General features: G+C 36.9%; 1 protein-coding gene across 9 annotated transcripts in view; it reads right to left on the reverse strand.

Annotated features, from left to right (window-relative positions):
• CADPS2 (calcium dependent secretion activator 2) overlaps positions 1-26,066 on the reverse strand; it is a 504,393-nt gene that overhangs the window by 288,354 nt on the left and 189,973 nt on the right. For all 9 annotated transcript variants that reach the window (XM_053609275.1, XM_053609274.1, XM_053609271.1 and 6 more), the window contains exons 4-6: positions 23,778-23,858; positions 16,524-16,760; positions 10,475-10,596 (exon numbers count right to left, since the gene is read on the reverse strand). In XM_053609275.1, the coding sequence (XP_053465250.1) occupies positions 10,475-10,596; positions 16,524-16,760; positions 23,778-23,858 (440 nt within the window). The remainder of the gene's footprint in view (positions 1-10,474; positions 10,597-16,523; positions 16,761-23,777; positions 23,859-26,066) is intronic.

A 26,066-nucleotide genomic window follows, 5' to 3' on the forward strand; every position in this document is an offset into this window, starting at 1 on the left:
TTTGCCTTTTTATTTTATTACATTCGGGAGTGTGGGGAGGCAAGATCCATTAGTCTACAAAGGCTTTTCATAAAACACCATAATGGGATAAAGAGAGTCAGAGGGCATGACAAAAACAAAGCTGTTTTCTGGTGTTTTTAAAAATGTAACCAATACTTAATTCACTATTCTGATTATCAGGACACTTTTATTTTATAGTAGTACTGTATCACACACTTAAAAATTTATTAGAGGTTGGATCTCATGCTATATGTTCTTCCCTCTGTGTATTTAATAATTACTTTCCTTGATTTTATTTCCCCAGTCCCCTCTGTAAGGTATGTTTGTATAGGCACTCAAAGGATGCTCACCACTTGTAGGGTATAAACGATCAGTACATATTAGGAAACTTATGACTTGTACAGGACCAGAACAAATTGTTTCCCCTCACACACAGCTGTTCATATCCCTTACGATCCCTCCACTTCTTTTTTGGTGGTACCATTAAGGGTATAGACTAAAACTGAAATAAGTGAAATGTCTGCTTATGATCAAATGCTCTAAAAGCACAGCAATGATTGTTCTGTACCTCATGCATAGAGAACAAAACCTTTTCTGGTTCACAAGAGACTATGAGACAATGACTTAAAAAACTATAAATAATAGTGTTTTCTCTGTAATTGAAAAATATCCTTTCCCCACATTCCCTTACCCATTTGAAAAAATAAAAATTAAGAACAAAACTTTCACAAATCAGAGTGCCTCACTGCTACTCTGTAAATCAAACGTGCCCATCAACACCACTTTCATGAGACCCCAGATCCTGTATTCTGAGTTATGTACCAATTTCACATGCTGTTTCCACCTAGTTACTGGCAGGAAATCTGAACTACAGGAATGAAATAGGCAATGGCTAAAAATCTTGATTAAGTTTATTGAAAATATGGACTAAACACGGCACTTTAATTGGCATCAGATAGAAGGATGAACTGATCTCCAACAAAGCGCAAACTATTGAAGCAATAAAATTTAGAAAACGTGTCTGAGGCGTAGTTCTCTGTGATGATGGAGGACACGAAGCTCTTTCCTGTTGTGCAAGATGAGTGCAGGATGAAAGTAATGATACTGCTGAAAAGCCACAGTCGGTCAGCATCGGTGAGATACATTTTTAACATAATCTGCCCTGGGAAACCGTGATAAATACAAATCTTTTAATTCATTTTAAAAGTTAACTCTGTGTTCACACAGAAACCCAGTAAGGCTATTTTAGCCAAATTTCCTTGTAGAGAATAATAGAATAATAATAAAAGCACTGGAGGTTTATTATAATATTTTTTGTCTGATTTCTAAGTATTTTAATTTGTTTAAATTGTTCACTTATATGTTCCCTATAATCAGAATCTTTTTTTTTTTTTTTTTTTGTGGTTTTTGGCCAGGGCTGGGTTTGAACCCGCCACCTCTGGCATATGGGACTGGCACCCTACTCCTTGAGCCACAGGCGCCACCCAATCAGAATCTTTTTTGAGAATATTATGAGTATGTTAGAAATTAAATGAACAATATCCTATGTGAACTTTTACTACTTGTGAAAAAGTGTTAACGTAACTATTCAGAAAGAAGTTAAGGCATTTCATTAACCAAATATTTAAGTATTAATTAAAGATTTCATAAAAATTATGCTAAGTGCAAAAATCCACATACAAAGACTACATATTGCATGATTCCATTTATAGAAAATATCCAGGAAAAGGAAAACTGTAGACCTTGAAAACAGATGAGTGGTTTTTTAAAAATGGGAGTGGCCTGCAAATGGCCAAGACAGAACTTTTCAGTGATGTGTTTTAAAGCTGAATTGTGATGAGAGTTGCATACAATGATGATTACTAAAAATCATCTAACTTGCCCTAGATGGATTTTATGATATATATGTTATACTTAAATAAAACAGAAAAGATGCTAAAAAAAAAAAAAACCCACATGATACTGAGATTCTAAGAGCAGCTGTACTCCCTCAAGCTTTCGTGGACTAGTAAGGTAGGTTAAACAAACTAAGTGCCATAAAAGAGCATCCCCCAACGTTGAGAGGGCGCCCACTGGTGTGCTGCCGATGGGTTTCAGGAGTAACAAGGGCTCAATTTTCTCCAAGCCCTCAACTTTTTCTATTGACTCTATTTACTATACAAATAGCATAGAGTATTTTGCTGGTCAAAGGCACCTCAATGCATGAAAATGAAGACAGACAAAATCAATACTCAACAGATGCAACTAAATCAATGCTTAAGAGTGAAATGTATACTGCAGTTGCCTATATCAAGAAATAAGACAGATTTCAAATCTTTTCATCTTAACATACTGTAAATAGAAAAACAAAGGAAAAGAAGGAAATAAATAATGCAGGGTGGACATTAATGAAATAGGGAATAGAAAAATAAGAGGAGGAGTACAAGAAACCAAAAGCTGCTGCTGTTGTTGTTTATATATTTTAAAAATATAGACAGACTTTTACCTGGCTAAGGAAAAGCTTAGCAAGGTAAAGGTTAGCATATGAGCTAAGAAAAAGGAGAGGACAGTCAAATTGCTAGAATCAGAAATGAAAGAGAGAACATTATTACTTATAGAAATAAAAAAGCTTGCAGATACTATAAATAACTGTCTGACAATAAATTAAATAATTCAGATAAATTGAAAAATTCCCGGAAAAACACAAAATACTGGAACTGATTCAAGAAGAAAGACAATGTGAATATATTTATAATAAGCAAAAAGATCAAATTAGTAATCAAAGAAATGCTCCCAAAGACAAGCTCAGCTCCCAATGGCTTCCCTGGTGAAGTCTACTAAATAAAGAACAATACATACATTTTTTCCATACTCATCCAAAAAATGGAAGAGAAGGGACCATTTGCAATGTCATTTACAAGGTCACTGTTACTCTAATTTCAAAATCAGACAGAGACATTACATATGGATATTACAAGGACAGTATCTCTTAAGGATAGAAAGACAAAAATCCCTAACAAAATACTAGAAAACCAAATCCAGTAACAAATGAAAATTATTCTATATTAAGACCATGTAGAAATTATTCAAGGAATGCCAGGATTGTTTAACACCTGAAAATCAAATAACATAATACATTGTACCATCTCAATAGATTCAGAAAAACATTTCTGAATATCCAGCACCCTTTAATTATAAAGACACTCAACAAACTAGGAAAAGAAAGGAATTTCTTCAAACTGATAAAAGCTTCTATGAAAAACCCACGACTAAAACCATACCTTGCTATAACAGGTTATATGCTTTCCCCCTATGATCAAGAACAGCATTACGTGTTTCTCCTTGACACTTCTATTGAACATTGCACTGGAGGGAAATTAGTTAAAAAAAAAAAAAAGTGAAATAACAGGCATTTAGATAGGACACAAAGAAGTTAAACTATCACTGTTTACAGATAACATGTTCTTGTACATAGAAAAGCCTACAAAATCCACTAAAAATGTTAGATTTAATAAGCAAATTCCACAAAGTTGAAACATAAAATCAATACACAAAATTCAATTCTATTTTCTGTATAAATGAAAGGAATGATCCAAAAATGAAATTAAGGAACGATAACATCACAAACAATAAAATACTTATGTAATAAAAGATGTACAAAACTTATAATTTGAAAGCTACCAGACATTGTTGAAAGAAATAAAAGATCTAAATAATGGAATGACATTCCATGTCCATCAATTGGAAGACTTAATATTAAGGGGGCAATATTCTCCAAATTGACCTATAGACTCAACATAATCCCTATGAGAATCTCAGATGAAGATCTTTCAATTCCTTGAAGAAATTGATAAGCTGATCCTAAAATTCTTATGGAAATTAAGAGTAGCCAAAACAACCTTGGGAAAAATACATTGAGGACATGCACTCTTCATTTCTAAACCCGCTACAGAGTAATAGAAAGCAAGACAATGTCGGACAGGCATAAAGAGAGATATACAGGTTCATGTAAAAAAATAAAGAGAATCACACACCTATGGTTAATTGATTTTCAAAAAGGATGTGAAGAACTTTTAATGGGGAAAGAATAGCTTCTTCAACAAATGGTGCTGAGACAACTAGATGGTCACATGCAAAAGAAGGAAGTCAGGGATGGCACCTGTGGCTCAAAGGAGTAGGGTGCTGGTCCCATAAGACAGAGGTGGCGGGTTCAAACCTGACTCCGGCCAAAAACTGCAAAAAAAAAAAGAAGGAAGTCCGGCCTTCATGTTAAAACCACACACAAAAGTCAACTTAGAATAGATCCTAGATCTAAATGTGAGAGTTAAAACTATTAAAGTCTTAGTAGAAAACATAGGAACGAATCTTTGTGACCTCAGAGCTCACAATACAGTCTTAGATATGACACCAAAATCACAACCAACAAGGAAAAACTAAATTGGCCTTCATCAAAATTTTGTGCTGCAAAAGACAATTCAAGAAAGTGAAAAAAAACCCACAGAATGAGAGAGAACATACTTAGAATCATACATTTGATAAGGGCCTAAAATCAATAACACTTGCAACTTACAACTGGACTCCTATAACCAAACAAGCACAAAACAAATAGCTCGATTAAGAAATGCACAAAGGACATCAAAAGATACTCCTCTTAAGAAGATTTTCAGAGCTCATACAGCACATGGAAAGATGCTCAACATCTTTATTCATAAGGGAAATGCAGATCAAAACCACAGTGAGATCCCACATCATACCTGCTAAGAAAGCTATAAAACATATACGTAGTCACACAATGAAAAATAACAAGTATTGGTGAAAATGTGGAGAAACTGGAACTCTTATATATTGCTGGTGGGAATGTAAATGGTGCAGCAACAGTGCAAAGCAGTTTGGAGGCTCTTCAAAAAGCTAAACATAGAATTACCATATGTCCCAGCAATTCCACTTTCAGGTACATACCCAAAACAACTGAAACAAGGACTCGGACAGATTGTACACTAGTGTTTGTTGTACCGTTTTTCCTAACAGCCAGAAGGTGGAAACAATCCAAGTTTCCATTAAGCCAGGTGAAGGAATAAACTATATATGTATATATGTGAATGCCATGTGGCATGTACCTATAACATGCCTGCATGTGGTATATACATATAATGGAATATTATTAATGTTAATATTAATATTTCCATTAAGCCAGGTGAAGGAATAAACTATATATATATACACACATATCTGAACACCATATGGTATATACGTTCAACATGCATGCATGTGGTATATACATATAATGGAATATTATCCAGTTATATAAATAAAGTCCTGATACATGCTACAAGATGAATGAATCTTGAAAACAGCACTGAGAGAAATCAGTCGCAGAAGGGCACATACCACAGACATTCACTGGATAATGACACTTCGGTCAACAACAGACTGTGTATACATTGGTGGTCCCATAAAATATAATGGAATATATATTAAAAACCTGATATATGGCACTCAATAGTGGTATTGCAGATCAAGTAGGGGAAATGACTGATAGCCAATAATGGAATATTGGGACATTTATTTTCCCATATGAAAAAGAAAATAAAGACAGCATCTAGGTTGATGTGAGGTTGATGTGAGTCCACTCTAGGATGTTCAACAAAATCACCTAACACTTTTCTCAAGTTGTATCCCCGTTGTTAAGCAACATATGACTGCATATAATTCTACTTATATGAAACATCCATAATAGACAAGTCCATAGAGACAGCAAGTACATTAGGGGCTGCTGAGGGCTGGAGAGATTGGGAGTTGAAAGCTAAAGGGATCAGAGTTTCTTTATGAGGTGATGGATATGTTCTAAAATTGATAGTGGTGATGGTTGCACAATTCTTGGAATGTACTAATATGTTACCCTAAAATATTTACTGTGACTAAGTCATAAAAATAAGTTAAATCAACTGACTTAATAAATTCTGACCAAGTACCAACTAGGTCTTAAGATATAAGACTAAACAGGATAAGGTTTGTTTACCCTTTCCTCAAGAGGAATATAATTCAAAATGAATAGATGGGAAACACATCCGTCAAAAAATTAAAAGGTATGCATCTTGAATGAATTTTTGTGAGTGGAGAGAGGTGCAGGTCTAGTTTCAGTCTTTTACATGTGGATAGCCAGTTCTCCCAGCACCATTTATCGAATAGGGAGTCTTTCCCCCAGTGTAGGTTCTTGTTTGGTTTATCAAAGATTAGGTGGCTGATCTAGGTGGTAAGATGTTAGTTTCATTTCCTTGTTTTCTATTCAATTCCAAATGTCTATGTCTCTATTTTTGTGCCAGTACCATGCTGTTTTGATCACTATGGCATTGTAGTATACCCTAAAATCCGTTATACTGATGCCCCCAGCTTTGTTTTTATTGCTAAGAACTGCCTTAGCTATAAGTGTTTTTTTCTGGTTCCATACAAAAGGAAGAATTATTTTTTCCAAGTCTTGAAAGTACAATGTTGGTATTTTAATACAGATGGCTTTGAATCAGCAGATTGCTTTGGAAAGTATAGACATTTTAACAAAGTTGATTCTTCCTAGCCATGGGGATGGTATGTTCTTCCATTTGTTAATATCCTCTGCTATTTCTTTTCTTGGGGGTTCATAATTTTCTTTATAGAGGTCCTTCACCTCCTTTGTTAAGTATATTCCTAAGTATATTCATTTTCTTTGAAACTACGGTGAAGGGAGTTGTGTCCTTAATTAGCTTCTCATCTTAACTGTTATTGGTGTATACAAAGGCTACTGACTTGTGGACATGATTTTATATCCGGAGACATTACTGTATTGTTTGATGACTTCCAGGAGTCTTGTGGTTGAGTCTTTGGGGTTCTGTAAGTATAAGATCATGTCGTCAGCAAAGAGGCAGAGTTTGACCTCCTCTGCTCCCATTTGGATGCCCTTTATTTCCTTCTCTTGCCTGATTACACTGGCTAGAACTTCCAGCACTATGTTGAATAGTAGTAGCGATAAAGGACAACTTTGGCTCCAGTTCTAAGAGGAAACCAGACAGTTTTACTCCATTCAGTAAAATATTAGCTGTGGGTTTGTCATAGATAGCTTTGATCAGTTTATGAAATGTGCCACCTATGCCTATACTCTTCAGTGTTTTAATTAGAAAAGGATGCTGGATATTATCGAATGCTTTTTCTGCATCTATTGAGAGGATCTTATGGTCTTTGTTTTTGCTCATGTTAATATTGTGAATAACGTTTATGGACTTGTGTATGTTAAACCAGTCTTGCATCTCTGGGATGAAGCTTACTTGATCAGGACGTATGACTTTTTTGATGATAAGCTGTAATCTACTGGCTGGGATTTTGTTGAGAATTTTTGCATCTATATTCATTAGTGAAATTGGTCTGAAGTTTTCCTTTTAGTTGGGTCTTTTCCTGGTTTTGGAATCAGGGTGATGTTTGCTTCATAGAACTTGTTAGGGAAGATTACTTCCTCCTCAATTTTTTGGAACAATTTTTGTAGTATGGGAATAAGCTCGTCTTTGAAGGTTTAATAGAATTCTGGTATGAAGCCATCCAGACCAGGGCATTTTTTTTGTTGGGAGATTTTTCATTGTTTCTTTGATCTCAGTGCTTGAAATTGCTCTGTTCAGGAGATATATTTCTTCCTGGCTAAGTCTAGGGAGAGGGTGTCATTCTAAACATAAATCCATTTCTTTAACATTGTCAAATTTCTGGGGATAGAGTGCCTTGTAATATTCAGAGATAATCTCTTGTATCTCTATGGCATCTGTTTTATTTCCCCTTTATCATTTCTGATTGAAGTTACTAGAGATTTTATTTTTCTATTTCTAGTCAGTCTGGCCAAAGGTTTATCTATTTCATTTATTTTTTCAAAATATCAACTCCTTGCTTTATTAATTTTCTGAATGATTCTTTTGTTTTCAATTTCATTAATCTCTGACTTAATTTTTGATATTTCTTTTCTACTGCTGGGTTTAGTCTTAGATTGGTCTTCTTTTTCCAATTCTATAAGATGGTCAGTGTGTTTGTTGATGTGTTCTCTGTTTTTCAGATGTAGGCATCTAAAGTGATAAATTTTCCTCTCAGGACAGCTTTTGCAGTATCCCACAGGTTTTGGTAGCTTTTGTCTTCATTGTTGTTATGCTCAAGGAAGTTAATAATTTCCTCTTTTATAGCTAAGACAGTTCTTAGTAATAAAAACAAAGCTGGGCGCATCAGTATACTAGACCTTAGGCCGTACTACAAGACCATAGAGGTCAAAACAGCATGGTACTGGCACAAAAATAGAGACATAGACATTTGGAATCAAATAGAAAACCAGGAAATGAAACTAACATCTTACAGCCACCTAATCTTTGATAAACTAAACAAGAACCTACACTGGGGGAAAGAATCCCTATTCAATAAATGGGGCTGGGAGAACTGGCTATCCACATGTAAAAGACTGAAACTAGACCTGCACATTTCTCCACTCACAAAAATTGATTCAGATGGGTAAAAAGACCTAAATTTAAGGCATAAAATGATAAAAGTCCTCAAAGAAAGTATAGGAAAAATACTTAAAGATATCGGCCTGGGGAAAGACTTTGTGAAGAAGATTTCCATGGCAATTGGAACAACAAGAAAAGTAAACAAATGGAACTTAATTAAACTGAGAAGCTTCTGTACAGCTAAGGAGACAACAACCAAAGCAAATAAACAACCTACACAATGGGAAAGGATATTTGCATTTTTTGAATCATACCAAAACTTGACAACTAGCATCTGTAGAGACTTCAAATTAGTCAACATGAAAAAAGCCAACAATTTCATACATCAATGGGCAAGAGAGATGAATAGAACCTTCTCTAAAGAAGACAGATGAATGGCTAACAAACATATGAAAAAATGCTCATCGTCCCTAATTATTAGAGAAATCCAAATCAAGATCACCTTGAGATATCATCTAACCCCAGCAAGAATGTCCCTCATCACAAAATCTCAAAACTGCAGATGCTGGTGTGGATATGGAGAGAAGGGAATACTTGTATACCGCTGGTGGGACTATAACTAACCATAGCAACCTTTTTGGAAGGAAGTATGGAGAACCCTCAAAGAACTCAAGCTAGACCTCCTATTTGATCCTGCAATCCCATTACTGGGCATCTACCCAGAAGGAAAAAAAAATCCTTTTATCATAAGGATACTTGCATTAGATTATTTATCACAGCTCAACTTACAATCTCCAAAATGTGGAAACAGCCTAAATGCCCACCAACCCAGAAATGGATCAACAAGCTGTGGTATTTGTATACCATGGAAAACTATTCAGCCATTAAAAAATGATGGAGACTTTACATCTTTTGTATTAACCTGGATGGAAGTGGAAGACATTATTCTTAGTAAAGCATCACAAGAATGGAGAAGCAAGAATCCTATGTACTCAATTCTCATATGAAGACAGTTGATGACCTAGTACATGGAGGGAGGTGGGGGAAGGGGAGAGCAGAGGGAGGGAAAAAGGGAGGGGGTGGGGGAAAGGAAGAGCAGAGAGAAGAAAGGAGGAAGGAGGTGGTGGGGGGTGAGTCATGATCTGTGACACGCCTTTTGAGGGTGGGACACAATTATAAGAGGGACTTAACCTAACAAATGCAATCAATGTAACCTGGTTCTTTGTACCCTGAATGAATCCCCACCAATAAAAAAAAAAAAATTAAAAATTATGAACCAGAAAAATATCTGTTTTCCACTGGGTTATCTAAAGAGAAGTGTTATTCTCAGGAATTGATGTTGAAGTTGAAATTCTCTCAATGCCAAGGAACCAGGTATACAAGCACAGAGGGAAGATGACTGCAGTCAGAGGAAAGGAAATTCAGCAATGAGAAAAGGTTCGTATGTGTTTTGAGGGACCATGTGAAGGCCAGTAGATAGATAGTGGCAGATTAGGGGAAGCGAGAGAACAGATGAGGTCTCCAAAGTAATGAATGAGAAACTGGTCAGAGGCAGACCTGTAGGGCTCTGTTAGGTGGGGTGAGAAGGTCTGACGTGCTTCTTCTCAACCCCATCAACAGGCCCATCTGTTCTAAAGAAAATTAAAGTTCTTTGTTTTATTGTCCATCCTCAGTGCCCAACCAGGGCCTGGCCAGGATCTCGACAGAGGTTTCATAATTCTCATAACTGAGATAGGATCATGTGCTACCTTTTAAGGGAGACATTATGATCAAACATACTTTCCTTAGAAATGATTTACAATCGTTTCATTGCCTGATGATTCGTCTCTTATTTGCATGTTGCATTTTCTGTTTGCACCACACAGGGAATTTGTCACAGTTCTAATGATCACATCATTATCCAGAAAGGTGCACCCTGATTCTAACACAACTGAGACAGAGCTGGCCAAAAAGCAGTTTCAGAGTGTAATACCATATAATACCAAAAATAAATACAGCACATTTCCTTGGGAAAATAAAAACAAAGTCTGTTTTTATTTTTTCAACTAGCTTACTGTGGCCTTGAGGCTTCAGCCTGGTCTGTCTGCAGTTTTTCTCCTCCTTCCACTTCCATCGTACAGTAAACAATTCGATTGGGAGCAACTGACTTCAAACCTTGAACTTCCATGATGACAATCTAAAGATAAAATGATTTAAAAATAATAAGTCAAGGTGACAGCATTTGGCAGCAAACAGAAATCAAGGCACGAACTGAAATGAGGAAGATTAATTTAATAAAACTGGAAGAAAATAGTTTTGTTATCTGTTAACCTCACTGGCATTTTATCTTTTTTATAATGGTACATAATATTTTGAGGAAGTCTGGTAGCTGAAGAAATATCTCCTGCCAGCTATTAAATAAAAGTAAGGTTAAAGGCATAAATAAAAGCCTTTGTAAATTTAATGAATTTAAACTCAGTTCCTTAGCAAATAAAGGCAAGTCTATATGAAGAAAGGGAGAATCATAAATGAAAATTCAGGGAAAACAACAACAGCAGTACATATTGTGTTCTGTATAAAGTGATACAATATTTGTTACTGGTAGATACTGTCATCCTCATACCAGTTCACTGTATCAATATGCGATATCAGAGATTTTTTATGATCACTTATTTTAGATAACTATTACTATTTATAAAATTTTTTTCTTTCTGGTCACCATGTCTTACTATCAAAATAATATGTGAGCTATAATTTGTCACTGAACATCTTAATATTAACTTGGTAAGAAAAAAATTGTATCTATTAAATAAATGTCATAATTTAATGTAGAAAAAGATTAAAAAACTGAAATTGTTTTATGTGTTTATAAATCCTGGGAGAGAGGAAAACATATGTATATTTTCATAACATGTAGATAAAAATATATGTATTTTTTGGTTGCTTGTTTGTTTCATTCTCATTTTTAAAAAATTTCTTAAAATGCATGATTTTTTTACTTTTTTTGTTTCAGGTTAATTGAAGTTACAAAGAATTAGGTTATACTGTTTGCATTTGTTAGGTTAAGTCCCTCTTACAATTGTGTCCCGCCTCCGAGAGGTGTGCGATACACCTTAACTTACGCCCCTTAAGTGAGGGCACCCCCATCCCTTAAGTATCATTTTAATGTTTATTAAAAAGGCTTCCACGCTTAAAATACTGTCACTTATCATTCTCATTGAATGTATAAAATATGGACGTTATTTGTTATAGTTTCTTCCAACCAAAACTTGTATCAACTTTCATAAATTCACATTTACAAAATGTATTCAAATGACTTATATATAGGGTGACCATAAATTTTAAATAATCTATTTTAAATTTCAAGTTGCACATGAACTTTATGACCACCCGTATGTTCCGTAATTTCTTTAATGATATTACTTTGAATTTTTAAAAGCAAGAATAGTGTCATTCTTGCTCCATAGCTATCAAAATATCTGCCACAAATAATATCTGTATCATTTATTGATTATTTAATACCTTGCTAGAATCATTATACTTTTCATAGAGTTGTGATATGAATCTTGATCCAAAAGGTCTCAAAGACCAAACCATTAGAAAAATTTTGTTCTTTCTTTCAACTCTGTGAGAGAATGGTTATGTTTGTAAGTACAGTACATATATCTGGTTTTTGTTTGTTTCTTTTCATAAAAAATATGGAAAACTAATTTCTTAGTTACTTAGTGATAAAAGATCAAACTCATAGCAACTTTCCTTTCTCAACCAAGGCTTTTGCCATTTTGTTGTACTGAAATGCATACCAACATACAAATAAAAATAAAGTTTTAGCTGAAAATAGACTAAGAGAATTACTAGAGAATAGACAAATAAAAGTAACACCTTTCAGGCGGCACCTGTGGCTCAAAGGAGTAGGGTGCCAGACCCATATGCCGGAGGGGGCGAGTTTAAACCCAGCCCCGGCCAAAAACTACAAAAACTAAAAAAAAAAAAAAAAAAAATGGTAACACCTTTCACGGTTGCTTTAATACTCAGGGAAATTGGGGTGAGGTACCAAATCTTGATTAAGGAAAATAAGCAAAAAAGTTGTGCATTTATAATGACTCAAATTTATTGTTGTTAATATTGGAATTTGTTAGATCTTTACACAAATAAAAGTAACAGGAAGCTGAAACAAAAGAAGTATGCAACCATATCAACTGAAAGTCAACCACATTGGGACTCACCACCACAACTCTAATAACTTAGTTCAATAATAGAAATTGCTGATGATCACTTAAAAGATACGAAACAACAGAATTTTGCGTCCCAGAATAAGTGCAGGGATCCTAACAGCATGGGTTCATATCCCAGGAATATTACTGTTTACGCCGCATCTCTTTCTGCTGTCCGTTTAAATAGCCAGAGTGAAAAGACAAGAAAAGAAGCCTCCGCCTGATGTCATTTTTGTCACTTCTACCACACGCTACTATAGACAGGACCTCCTAGAACACAGGACTTGTGAAACAGCACTCTGCTTTCACAACAATACCCCCAACTATGTCAGGAATATTTTATCCTGCAGAATTGCCACTTGCAAAAGATAGAATGTCTGTGATGAACGTATACATATTAATAAAACAACAGCCCAATTCTAGAGACCTGATTTCCAAAAAGAAAACAAAACATCTCTAGTCTCAATCATTAGTCATAAAGATAGCCAAGAATTCCACGAATCATCAATTACCCTTCTTTTCAATAAGTGTTTGGGTTCCCAGCAAAACTTGCTAATGGACCTATAGAATCTAGAACTGTGTTTCATCCTTTCTTTCCCCTGTATCTATCTCTGTGGTTGATGTCTCAAGTATAAATAGACAAAGTCGTCTTAGATGCAAAAAAAGAAAAAAAAATGAGGAGACAGAAGAAGATGGAAGAGGAGGGAAGAGGAGGAGGGAGAAGAGGAGCAGAAAACATAGGCACAATATGAAAACTAGATAATGTGCTTCTGAGTGACACAGTGACCAACTGATCAGAGTTAGATGACACTTTTGTGGGAAATAAATCTACACAGTATAGTGAAATGGAAATTGGGACTCATACAGGGTGGCCATAAAGTTCGTATGCAATTGAAATATACACACACACACACACACACACCTATAACTATTTAAATTGCACATGAACTTTATGTCCACCCCATACAGGGAGGTCATGAGGTCTGCTGCCAGCCTAACAGCAGTGAAAAAACTCAGTGTGAAAAGTCAACTATATTCATGCCACTCACACCATTCCCCATACAACACAGACTTTTCACTTCACAGATGAACATTTGTTTATTTAGGCTCACTTGAAAATTAATACTACACATCATTGAATGGCTTAGTGTATTGAGGGTTTACTTATCTCGCCAGATGCTCAAGGGGAGTGAGCACCTTGACAGTGACCATATTGATACTCAGCAGTGAGATACATAGCACTTTTTCTAGGATGAGTATGTAAACTTAATTGTCCCATTTCCTATGTTAGGTGATAAATGTTTTGGCAAAAATTGAGCTTGATAAGGGAAGAAGATAAGGTATGAGAAGGAAGAAGTGAGAGCAATTTCAAAAAGAAGGTGACATTTGAGTAGAGTTTTCAAATCTGTATTTTATTCTTTAGATTCAGTATACAGTTCTTAGAAAAGATTCCTCCACTAAAGATAGGCACATTGGCTCGGGCCTGCAATCCTAGCACTCTGGGAGGCCGAGGTGGGAAGATCCCTTGAGTTCAGAAGTTTGAGACCAGTCTGAGCAATAGAAAGACCCTGTCTCTTCTAAAAATAGAAAAAATGAGCTGGACATTAAACAGGCACTTGTAGTCCCAGCCACTCAGGAGGCCAAATCAGGAGGATTGCTTGAACCAAGAATTTGAGGTTGATGTGAGCGAGGCTGATGTCATGGCACTCTAGAACACTCTAGCCTGAGTGACAGAGTGAGATTCTGCGTCAAAAAAAAAAAAAAATACTCCACTGGGCCAATTCTAAGCCTAACTAATGAAATATGAAAGCTTAAAATCAGATTAACTGCTTTCCTTTCAGAGTTTTCTCAGGCTGAAATCTGAGGTCTGAGGAGCAAGGCTTGCTTAATGGGGTAGGGATAATCATTCATCTCAGCTTGGCTGATGTCAGAGGCCTTGTGGCAGAGAAGTCTATTCTCTCCAGGGTCCGACAGACAAGCTCTGGACAGTCCTCGCTTAACATTTCATTTTGTTGCTTGACATTACTACTACTTAAAATACTGGGCACATGAGAACAAATTTGTATTACATTATGGTAGAAAAAATATCTGCCTTAAATCAACATAACAACAGAGTATATTAAACACTTTTATACACATGCAAGCTTCTCTGACTTACAAATGAAGTTTTAGCTCATTTTCTCCTCCTAACATTATACTGTATTGCCAAGTGAATAGCCCTTTTTAACATTCTGACAATAGAGCACAGAATAACACTTTATAGATCCACTTAAACATTGACTCATCGCTTAATTTTATTTTTAAAAGACAAAATAGAATTCATAAGTTATTTACAATTGATTAAGAGTTTTGAACAACCAAGGAAAGAAAATGTTCTGAACTGGTTTCACTTCTGCATGTTTAAATATAAAGATAATGATAGATTTGTACATCATAGAAATTATTTGCTCTACAAATTATTTTTTCCATCAATGAATTTAAATGCCAAACTCTTCTTTATAAAAAGTAATTAAATGGCTGATTTTCTTTTGTACAAAGCCTTAGTAAAAAGTAGGCCCACTGCATTTCAGTCAGCAGGTGATCTGAGGCAGGAAGGATGAGAAAAGTCCACATGTAACAAGGCAGGAGAGATTGAGGAAGAAACCCGGTAGCAAAACTATCTGGCAAAGTCATCAGATAAACCCAGAATTAAATCTTGAGTCAGAAGAAAGCCACATATTTCTACTTGGACAGTAAATTTCATCTGTTAACTTACAAAGAAATTATTAGCCTGAAGATAACAAAGGGAGAGGCAGTTGTCTTATCCTTGAGCTTAAATTTATCTTAGAATTCAATAAAATGGAGAAAAAAGACCAGAAGTAGATATTTTTTTTTCTGCCACAAACTAAACAAGTATCAACAAAGAAATTTAAAACTGTTCCCCATAAGACTGTATATGCTTTACTTTGTCAGTTGGAAAATGTGAACTGCAGTCCTGGGAACCAGCAAAGGAAGAATATAACAATATAAGGAAGAAGCCGTAAGCTTCAGTGTAATGTTTTCAGAGAGCTAACAAATTAAAGTTTCACATTGTTAGTATTTATTCATCCAACAAAATCTATGCGTGAAGGAAGAGCTGCTGTTCAAGACAAATAGTAACTTCATCCTCCCAATTATTACAATATAACCTTCTATCTTGTGTTTCATGCACGTGGGTGCTTGTGTGTACTGTTGTGGTGTATCACCCACAGGCAGACTAGATTAGCCCATGTCCATAGATTAGTGATGAAGACGGATAATCATGAAAAACATCGAGGTAGCTGCACTAAGAGCATCTGCCCTCGGTTTCCAGTGATTTGTACAAAAGGGATGAAACTCTGAAGTCTTAGGGAGCACAACTGTAAATGCGGGACACAAGTTCTTGTAAACATTAGGAAGATATTTATGGTGCCTATAATGAAGTCCTAGAGAGGAGGAAATCTCTACTTCTTATTATCTGTGCATTACACCTGATAATGAGTCTAGAAGATGATCCCACAGGTGAACTAAATAGAAAAAAAGAAAAAAAAAGGCAAGGTTAACTAAAAGCCTAAAAGAAGTTCCCAAATTAAATAATTCAATTACGTGTTTAAACCCAATTCCGACCAAGTGTGTTTTGATGCTTATTTTAGCAGTGAACTTCTACTGGCCTTGCTGCATAAAACAGACTTGTCTCAATGCTTTTATTACTTAATCTTAATACTGCTTCCATGGTTAAAAAATATGCATGTTTGCACATGCAACAACCAGAGAGTCCAGCAAATGAAGAATAATTTAACATTTCTGAAATACACTATTGTTTAAGTTGTAGAATTTACCACACAGGTCAGTGGGAATCACTGTGCTCCTTCATCTGTGTTGGCAGAGGAGAGTGGGGGACAAAGCCACTTACCTCTAAGGTGAAGGACAGCACCACGTCAGACTTTGACAGTTGAATCTCACTCTCATCTCCCATGTCCAGAAATGCAGAATTCTGTGAACGCTTTAATTTTTGTAATTTAAATTCTGGGCCACCTTTTGAAACTGGAAGACTTTCCAAATTGGCCATGAGCAGGTTCACTGAAGACCGCAACTCTTCTATATACATAGTCTCCATGTCTTTTGCTATAAATTTCGGAAATTTTCTTTCCTTAAAAATAATTTTTAAAATAACAGTGTTACATAAGTCATATTTCATCAGAGAGATTATATGATGCACCACACTTCACTGTCTTAGAAATTATAACACTGCAATACATGTACAATACGTCTACCCTACTTAAGTTTCTAGGCTTTAAAATCCTCAAGCTTTGGCAATTTTGATTATACCCAAAGGCACCTTGTCAATCTTACTGAGGATCATTGTGTAGAAAACGAAAAATAAATATTATCAAATTAACCTTTCAAAATAGGATTTGCTTAAGGGAAAACCAACTCTGAAAACATACATGTTAGATATTTTAGTATCTAGATAAAAGTATCCTAGTATCTAGGAAAAGCCATTGTCAGGTTTAAATGCTTGGGGAAACTTATCTAGAAGAAAATGTTAGGTCAGGTTTGGTGGCTTATGCCTATAATTCTACCACTCTGGGAAGCCAAGGCAGGAAGACTGCTTGAGCTCAGGAATTCGAGGCCAGCCTGAGCAAGAAGAGCAAGACCTGGTCTTTACTAAAACAGAAAAAAATGATCTAGGTGTGCTGGTTCATGATTGAAGTCACAGCTACTCGGGAAGCAGAGGCAGGAGCATCATTTGAACCCAGGAGTTGGAGGTTGTCATGAGCTATAATGATGCCACTATGCTCTAACCCAGGTAACAGAGTGAGACTCTGTCTTAAAAAAGAGCGGCAGAAGGGGGGGGGAGGGAAAGAGAAAAAGGAAAGAAAGAGAGAAAGAAAGGAAAGGAAGAGAGGAAGAGAGGGAAAGGAAGGGAAGGGAAGGGAAGGGAAGGGAAGGGGAGGGAAGGGAAGGGAAAGCAAGGGAAGGGAAGGGACGGGAAAGCAAGGGAAGGGAAGGGGAGGGAAGGGAAAGCAAGGGAAGGGAAGGGAAAGCAAGGGAAGGGAAGGGAAGGGAAGGGAAGGGAAGGGAAAGCAAGGGAAGGGACGGGAAAGCAAGGGAAGGGAAGGGAAGGGAAGGGAAGGGAAGGGAAGGGGAGGGAAGGGAAAGCAAGGGAAGGGAAGGGAAGGGACGGGATGGGACGGGAAGGGAAGGGAAGGGAAGGGAAGGGAAGGGAAAGGAAGGGGGAGAAGGAGGGAGAGGGAAAGAAAAAGTTTAGGATGACCTGATAGGGAAGGGAAGGGAAGGGAAGGGAAGGGAAGGGAAGGGGAGGCGAGGGGAGGGGAGGGAAGGGAAGGGAAGGGAAGGGAAGGGAAGGGGAGGCGAGGGAAGGGAAGGGAAGGGAAGGGAAAGGAAGGGGGAGAAGGAGGGAGAGGGAAAGAAAAAGTTTAGGATGACCTGATAGGGAAGGGAAGGGAAGGGAAGGGCAGCGAAGGGAAGGGAAGGGAAGGGAAGGGAAGAGAAGAGAAAAGAGAAGGGAAAAGAAGGGAAGAGAGGGAGGAGGAGGAGGAGAAGGAGGGAGAGGGAAAGAAAAAGTTCAGGATGACCTGATAACTTGCTTCACCAGTTAGAAAACAAACTTTTTAACAATATCTCTCTTTCTTACTACAGATGTGGCTTGGTGGAAAGGTATGCTTTTTATAAAGAAGCATTATGTTTCTAAACCATTAGTAAAAACTGAATTTATGGTCAAAAGAGATCTTTGAATTTTGTGTGAGGTGAAAATTCACTAATGTTGAAAAGTCATATGGTCATATTCTAAAATTAGTGAATTTTCACCTCACACAAACATGCCAAGGTTTCTTATCACCCTAAATTCAGTTTTTTACTGCAGGTTTAGGGAAAAATTAAGTTTAAAGGAAAAGGTAAATTTATATACGTGTAAAAGTTGTTACATGAAAAAGTAACTATCAGTTAGGAAGATTCTATTTTCTTGCTGAACTACATGAGCATTGTCATTCAACCCTTTTCTCTCTGCAATCATATTTCTGTTCTTTCTTTCAATTAAAAGGACATTCCAAATATTGATATTTATATACTAACAAATTGTTCTAAGGGAAGATTCTATCAATTTATATACCACTAGAGAGCAGATAAAAGCACTCTGGGGCCTCATACTCTTGGCTCTTATTTTAATCTTTGCCAACTTGGCACTTAGTCCTGCCTCTCTTAAAAGCATAGGTAGATGGGTTTATATCATGAAGCTCAGTGAGATGTGGCCATCCCCACACAGAGATGAAAGCCATCCTCCAAATGACTGGTGCTCTAGAAAATCACTGTCTGTACTGAGGTTTCTCTTGGTATCATTCAAAATTTAACCAAGAGGCTCAGTGCCTGTAGCTCAGGGGCTAGGGTATCAGCCACATACACTGGAGCCTGCAGGTTCGAATCCAGCCCAGGCCTGCCAAACAACAATGACAACTACAACCAAAAAATACCCGGGCATTGTGGCAGGTGCCTGTAGTCCCAGCTACTTAGGAGGCTGAGGCAAGAGAATCGCTTAAGACCAAGCGTTTGCGGTTGCTGTGATCTGTGATGCCACGGCACTCTACCCAGGGTAACAGCTTGAGACCCTGTCTCAAAAAAAAAAAAAAAAAAATTTAACCGAGAAATCTTCCTCTCTTTTACAACTAGAATGAGTCCAGGGTGCTCTTGTCGATCTGCACCAGGTCTCCAGCCCACTTACTGCATTTCCTTCATGGGGTGGGAAGGAACATCTGGCACCATGTCACAGATCTATCCCCAGGCCTCAGACCACCTGTTCTCTTTCCCCCCATATAACCTTCACATATTTCTTTTTTAAAAAATTTGCATACAAAAATATTAAAATTTAATATTATCACAGAGAGGTTAAATACCTAAATTACAATTAATTTTCTTGAAAAAGTTTCCTAAGTATCCTTTTAACACTTCTCTACAGTTTGAAGCAGCATTCTAAAATAGGACATTTGGATCCTCAGGTAAAACATACAACAACCCAGCTATAAAATACCTTGGTTTTCTTTGGGTGGGAGGAACTGTTTTAAAATGGTTTTTTAAAACAAGCAAAGGGGGAACAGCAAATCATACAAAGTGTATTTTTATATTTTTGGATTAACTTTAAAAGCTATCAGGAGAAACATTCCAAACTCAGAGTAAGGCAAAAAGATGAGGGGGCAGGTCCTTTAACACACAGGCAAAGGCCACCCAAGGGCCAGCTGGGGAAATGTACCTAGGACATGTTTCTGTGAGGTTTCATGTTACCTTGTAGGAGTTTGGTTGGAAAAGATGCACATGTTTGTCTGATAGGTAAGATTATCCAATGGTTACGGTTTAAATTTGTTTGAGAAACTAACCACTTTTGCTTGTAATCCATAAATTTTAGCATGCCCCAGAACACCTAATTTCTCAAATACTCTCTGGATTTGTTTTAACATCAAATTGGTTCACTTAACTAATTATTCATTGAACAAAATCTTTGCATCCATTCCATATTTGTATGAAAGTAATAATTTTTCCTTTCTACAAGTTATAATTCAACAAAGAAAAAGGCAAATATATATTTGAAGGTTTCAAAGCATTTTTTTCATTAAATTTTCAACATGTTATTTAATGAAAACTCTAGCATCGGCACATATTTTGAGATCTATCTCTATGTGTCTAGATACACATCTAGACGTTCAGAAGACCTCACGTTGGTTCTCTTTCTCTGGAGACCTGACTACTACAGGAAGCAAGGCCTGGAACAGAAGTGGAAGATCACTGCCGGCAGGGAGAACAGGCAGGGCAAATACCTTGTAGTAGGAGGAACAAGGAGGCCACCCAAGGTGAAGCGAATTGGGCAAGGGAAAGAGGTGACTGGAGGATAAGGTCATAGGGGTAAAACACACCAGATCATTGGAGCCTTTGCAGGCCATTGTAGGAACTTTTATTCTACTCTGAGCAACATGGGGACCCCTGCGTAAGGTTTTGTGCCGAAAATCACTCTCTGCTGTGTTGACCGGGGTGGCATCTGGTAGAGGAGCCACAAGGACAGAATGATTATCCAGGTGAGACGCAATGACTGTCCTACATGAAGGAAGATGGCAACAACTATCACATTCTAGAACTACTTTGGAGGTAGAGGCAAGAGGATTTCCTGATAAATCTTGCATGAGGTATCAGAAAAGGAAAAGAGTCAAAGATGATTCCAAGTCTTTGGGAATTTGTAATCAGAAAGATTGTGCTGCCAAGAACTGGCCTGCCCTGATCACCTGACTGGAAACTGCATCCACCCACCTCTCCCACCTATGCTCCTGAGCCCACGTGCTCTGATCTGTTTTCTAAGTAGCAATGACCACCTCTCACAGTTCAGTTGAAAGGCATGTTTACTGCTTTTCACAGGGCCTCCCAAAATCAAATATGAGCTCCATCAGGGCCTGGCAGGAATATTTTTTGTTTGGTTTTATCCCAATAATCCAAGTACCTACGACAATGGCTGGCTGTTCAAATAAACATTTGCCCTTAAATGTATGGATAGTAAAAAAAATGAGACTCAAAACTGTTAAATCACATACCTATTAATATAACTCTAGGAAACAGCAATCACAGAGTTGACCACAGGTCTTTCTGCCCCTATCCATATTCTTTCCTTCTGTTTTCTAATGATCCCTTGGCTAAATACTAAAGTCAATATTTCTCTCTCTTGAAACAGAGATTTCTGTCCTGTGGCTTTACTGTTATTTGTATTGTGTTATTTTGTAAAGCATGGAAGTGGGCAGTCCTGGTTGCCAACTAATACCTATTAATAGACCACACTTCTAGATCCATCGCCCTGAAGAGGCAGCAGGAGAAAGGAGCCAGCCCAGGCCCTACATACGGCAAGGCCAGGGTTTGAAGCTGCTTCAGCTCAAGTTAAGTTGTTATGCAACCTTGGTGAAGTCAGTCATCTTCCCTAAGCCTCAATTTCCTCTTCTACAAAATTAAATTCATGATATCATCTGTCTTTGTGGGTTCCCAGGATTACTGTAGGAATTTAATGCAACACAGTAGACTGCCATTAGCCTTATAAGTGTTTCATTAAAATGAAATATTCCATTTGGTCACATTGAAGTGGAAAGCAATGAAACCTGCTTGATCTGTTATGTACATATTTTACCGAAAGGTGTCCTGTCTTCAGAGGTATATTTTTCCTTCCAACCCCACTTCTTCCTCCACAGTTTTCCCACTTCACTAACACCTCTAATAAAACCACTGGGGTCCCCTCCAGGAGAAGCCTTCATGGGTTCATCCCCGACCAGTCCTTCTGACGCAGCCCAGGGTTCGCACATGCTCCTTCTTAGACGTGACTTGGGAACATGTTTGAGGCTTTCCTCCTTGTCTCCTAACTTCAGAAAATCAATTAAACTTTTTTCTAAAGCACTGCCTATGCACTCAGGCCCTCAGAGGGATCAGTGCGATTTATGACATTTCCCCATCTTAGCTACAATCTATATCTAAGTAGGCAACTTACAAATGCTGAGTAAAGATTCAGTGCCCCCCACCCACCCACCCCCGCCCATGCTGTCAGGCACAGCCACGCTGCCCCCTCCACCCCCACCCATTCTCTCCTAGCCTCAGGTCTACGAAAAACAAATGCTCTTCCAGCCAGATTAAATACTATTTACCGCTAAAGCTTATAACTGCATCAAATTACTTTATTTCTATCCTATGAAGTTCACATTCAAATTAACAATCCAGCATCTCCCTACATATTCCGAGGACAAAAATACGTGTGTTACTCTTTCTGCCACTGCCCCTTACTCATAGCATCTTCTCTCTTCATTCATCTGGGGATTCTTCCTCATATATCTCTGGCTTGGGTCTCATAACTTACTGTCATTCTTAGTACCTAATTTCTCCCAATTTTTTTCTATTTAATTATTTATCTCTAATTTATCATTTTTCTACTTTTTAATTTAATAAACATTAGAAAAACATAGTATTTGTATTTTAAAAACTAACAGATAGTTGTAAATCTGTATTTTTTTCAGACATCCCAAAATAATTTGATTGTTAAAATTAGTAGGAGATGCATCTTCATTCATGCTGGAAGCGATTACTGTCTTGATTTGGGAATGGTTACACAGGGTCCATATACACATATATTTGTGAAACTGTAAATAAAGATGCATGTATTTATACATGTTATATGAAGTGGGGAAAGCAAGAGAGATAAACTACCCATCAAATACTCAAAGCTTTTGCTTGGCAGTAAGAAAAGGGAGAAAATCTTAACGCTCAGGGCAATTCCACTGGAAAGAACGAATACTTTCATAACACTGAAGTAGATCAACCCATCAATCCACTAAACGATTTAGACAATTAGGTTCCATTCACTCTAAAAACCTAAAGTATTAAAAAGAAAGTCATGGCTTTCATTTGAAATCTATTTCTCTTTGCAAAAACACATGATGGCAAAAATTAAAATCTGTAATATTATACTGAATATATTTTATCTGCCAGACTCTGCACTACTTAACATTTTCCTGTATTGAATCATTCAGTCAAATAATAGTTGTCATAAATATGAGCCAAAAAACCATGCTGGATACTTTAGAATGTATCATATGATTTTGCGGGGAGGAGATTTTTCTTTTTTATTATTTTACTTAGTGCCAATATCAAAACTCTTCTAAATCTAGCAGTTTGAGAGATTCAGGCATTGCTTTCAGAAATCCTATAAAAGTCATCATTGAATTTAATCAGTTGATATTTGGGGATGGATATGCAATGTGGGTAATAATGTTCCATTTATGTAACATGCATTCAGATACTTGGGATTAAGAGGTATACATATAGAAGAGAAAATTATGCTGGAGATATATGTACATATATATATTTGTGTGTGTGAGAGACAAGGTCTTGCTGTGTTATCCAGCTTGAAATACAGAGGCTATTCACAGTGTTCACAGGCACAGTCATAGCACACTGGGACCTCAAACTCCTGGGTTCATGGAATCCTACTGCCTCAACCTTCCGAGTCAATGGGACAACAGGTATGCACCATTGCGCATGGCTTTTCTACTGGCTTTGCTTATACAAAACACCCTTTCAGCCCACAGATATCTAGGTACAGGAAGAAATGGGGTACCATCCATCAAAGTTAATAATTTACCTTTGCCATTTTCTCTGCCAACTGCAGTCGACCATCCAGTTCCCTTCTGATCTGGGCTGCCTGTTCATCCGCATTATCCAGCTTAAAAAGTAAAACAGAAATTACACATAGGTGATTACTTAAGGGCCCTGACCTACAGAGTAACACAAAGATGAAATGACTCAAAAATGTTTTATAATTCTCTCAGCTACCCATTGAGAGGAGAATGGAGAGGTTGTTTAATTACATAGGTAGTCCAGTTGCATTCCCTGGGTAGAAGAAGTACCCCTTCCTCTTTGTGATTTTAATCACAAAAACGTGAGTAAATCTAGGGTTCAAGAGCTTGGTTTAAGGAATCTAATTATAATAATTCTCTGCCCAAATTGTCTCAACAACCCTAAAAAGCAAGAAGTCCTTATTTCCCCGAGGTTACATTAAATTGCATTAAGTGTATTCCATCCAGCCTTCTGTCTTCATGAAGACAGATGAATCTCTTGTTTTGATCTTGCAAATTCCCGTCAGGCACTTCTGGATGATGAGATACTGAGTAATGTTTCACTTCCCTCTTTGTCCTCTTTAAAAACATCCCCTCTAGTGTAGTAAGTTTGTACTAGTGCTAAATTATAAAGGTACCATGTGTTGAGCGGTGTAATTTTCTACCATGTCAGTCTTCATAAAGTCTACATGTCAGTTCCAAAAGTTTCAGACTACCAAGAAGACCTTTCTCTCTTTTACAGACTGGTACTACATGAGGATTCCAGTCTTTTGTTCTCAGTTTGATTGAAAGCAAAAAAAGCATGCTTTCTTTTGTTGTCGTTTTTTGGAAATCCTCTGTTTACATGGAAAATTACTTTCATTTCGCTGAAATAACCCTGAAATTTTTCAATAGCTTCTTTCCAAACTTTCCTACGATACCTTTCCCCCCATTATGCGTTCATTTTTCCCTTATTGTTTTTATTATAAAACATGTTACATTGAGGATGTTAAAAATGTTGAATTTCTCTTCACTCTAAAGCCTTCCTCTCTTCTTCTGTCCTTAAGGTTGGACTACACAATATAATCACACTTTAGTAAAGGTCCATCTAAAGACTATATTAGTACTGAATATAATGTTAAAAACACAGGAAAACATAGTTATACTGTCCCTTTGCCAATGAACAACAAATAAACCAGGTTACATTGTTACATTTTTTAAATAGCCTCAAAAAGAAAACAAAATACAACATTGGGCCTGAAATAGATGCGTAGAAGTGACCCAGATTAACAGGATGTTGGTATGGAAATTTATATGAGGAGTCAAGAGAAGAGGGGGATATTCTGGTAAAAGGACGCCAAAAGTCACGAGGAGGTGAGACCAGACAAGTATGGTGGTTTGGGGAAATGGATACTAGAAACACAGAGGCTGGAGATGGGACAGAGAGAGAAGTGGGCTGCTTCATAAGCTACTCTGCCCAAGCTGTGCTATGGAGTTCCCAGTCAGTTACCACAGCGATGGGACTTCATTGAAAAGTTTCTCTTTTTGCTTTATTTCAGAATATTCCAGGGATACACATGTATGGATAAGTAATTTACTTTTGTACATTTTTAAAGCAAGGTTATAAGTATGCCCTTCACCCAGAAAGTGTACATTGATGCACTGTACCTGTTAGGTATGAGTTAATCCGTCCCTTCCTCCTCCTCCCCCCACTTGATTCCCACTGAGTTTTTTCGTAGAGAGTTAAAAACAGTCAAGATTTTCATAAAGTAAATCCTTGTTAAAAAGTAATTTCTCTGTCATCTCAAAAAGGATAAACTTTTTATTTTAATGGATTAATATCACTCAAAATCAAACAGAGTATGGTCCCCCATGATTGCAAAAAAAAAAAAAATCAAACAGAAAAAGTTTCCTTTCACTGTTAAAACTAAAGTGATTTAAGTTAAATTACTTAAGCATAATTACTAACGTAATTATAAAGGAAAAATCAATGTAACAACTACCTGTTCCAAGTAACCGAAATCTCTCATTAAAAGCTTCAAAAAAATTATGTATAGGAACACTGTAACTACAATACCCCAAACATACTACATACATATGGAATTTCTTCTGCTCTTTGCTTATAAGCTGATGCATATTTTTTCCAGAGAATTAAAAAGTTACTTGTATCTGACAGAATTATAGTTTCCCTTTCAGACCCATCAAAAAATGCATTAGCTATCTTAAAACAAATGGCCACAGTTTTTCAAACTTCACCAAATATTATTATTTAACATCTTCAAAATATTTGCAACTTCATTTTAACAGCTCTTACTTAATTTTAAGTGGAACTGTTT

This window comes from Nycticebus coucang, chromosome 11, assembly GCF_027406575.1.
Source record: "Nycticebus coucang isolate mNycCou1 chromosome 11, mNycCou1.pri, whole genome shotgun sequence".
Taxonomy (NCBI): Eukaryota; Metazoa; Chordata; class Mammalia; order Primates; family Lorisidae; genus Nycticebus; species Nycticebus coucang.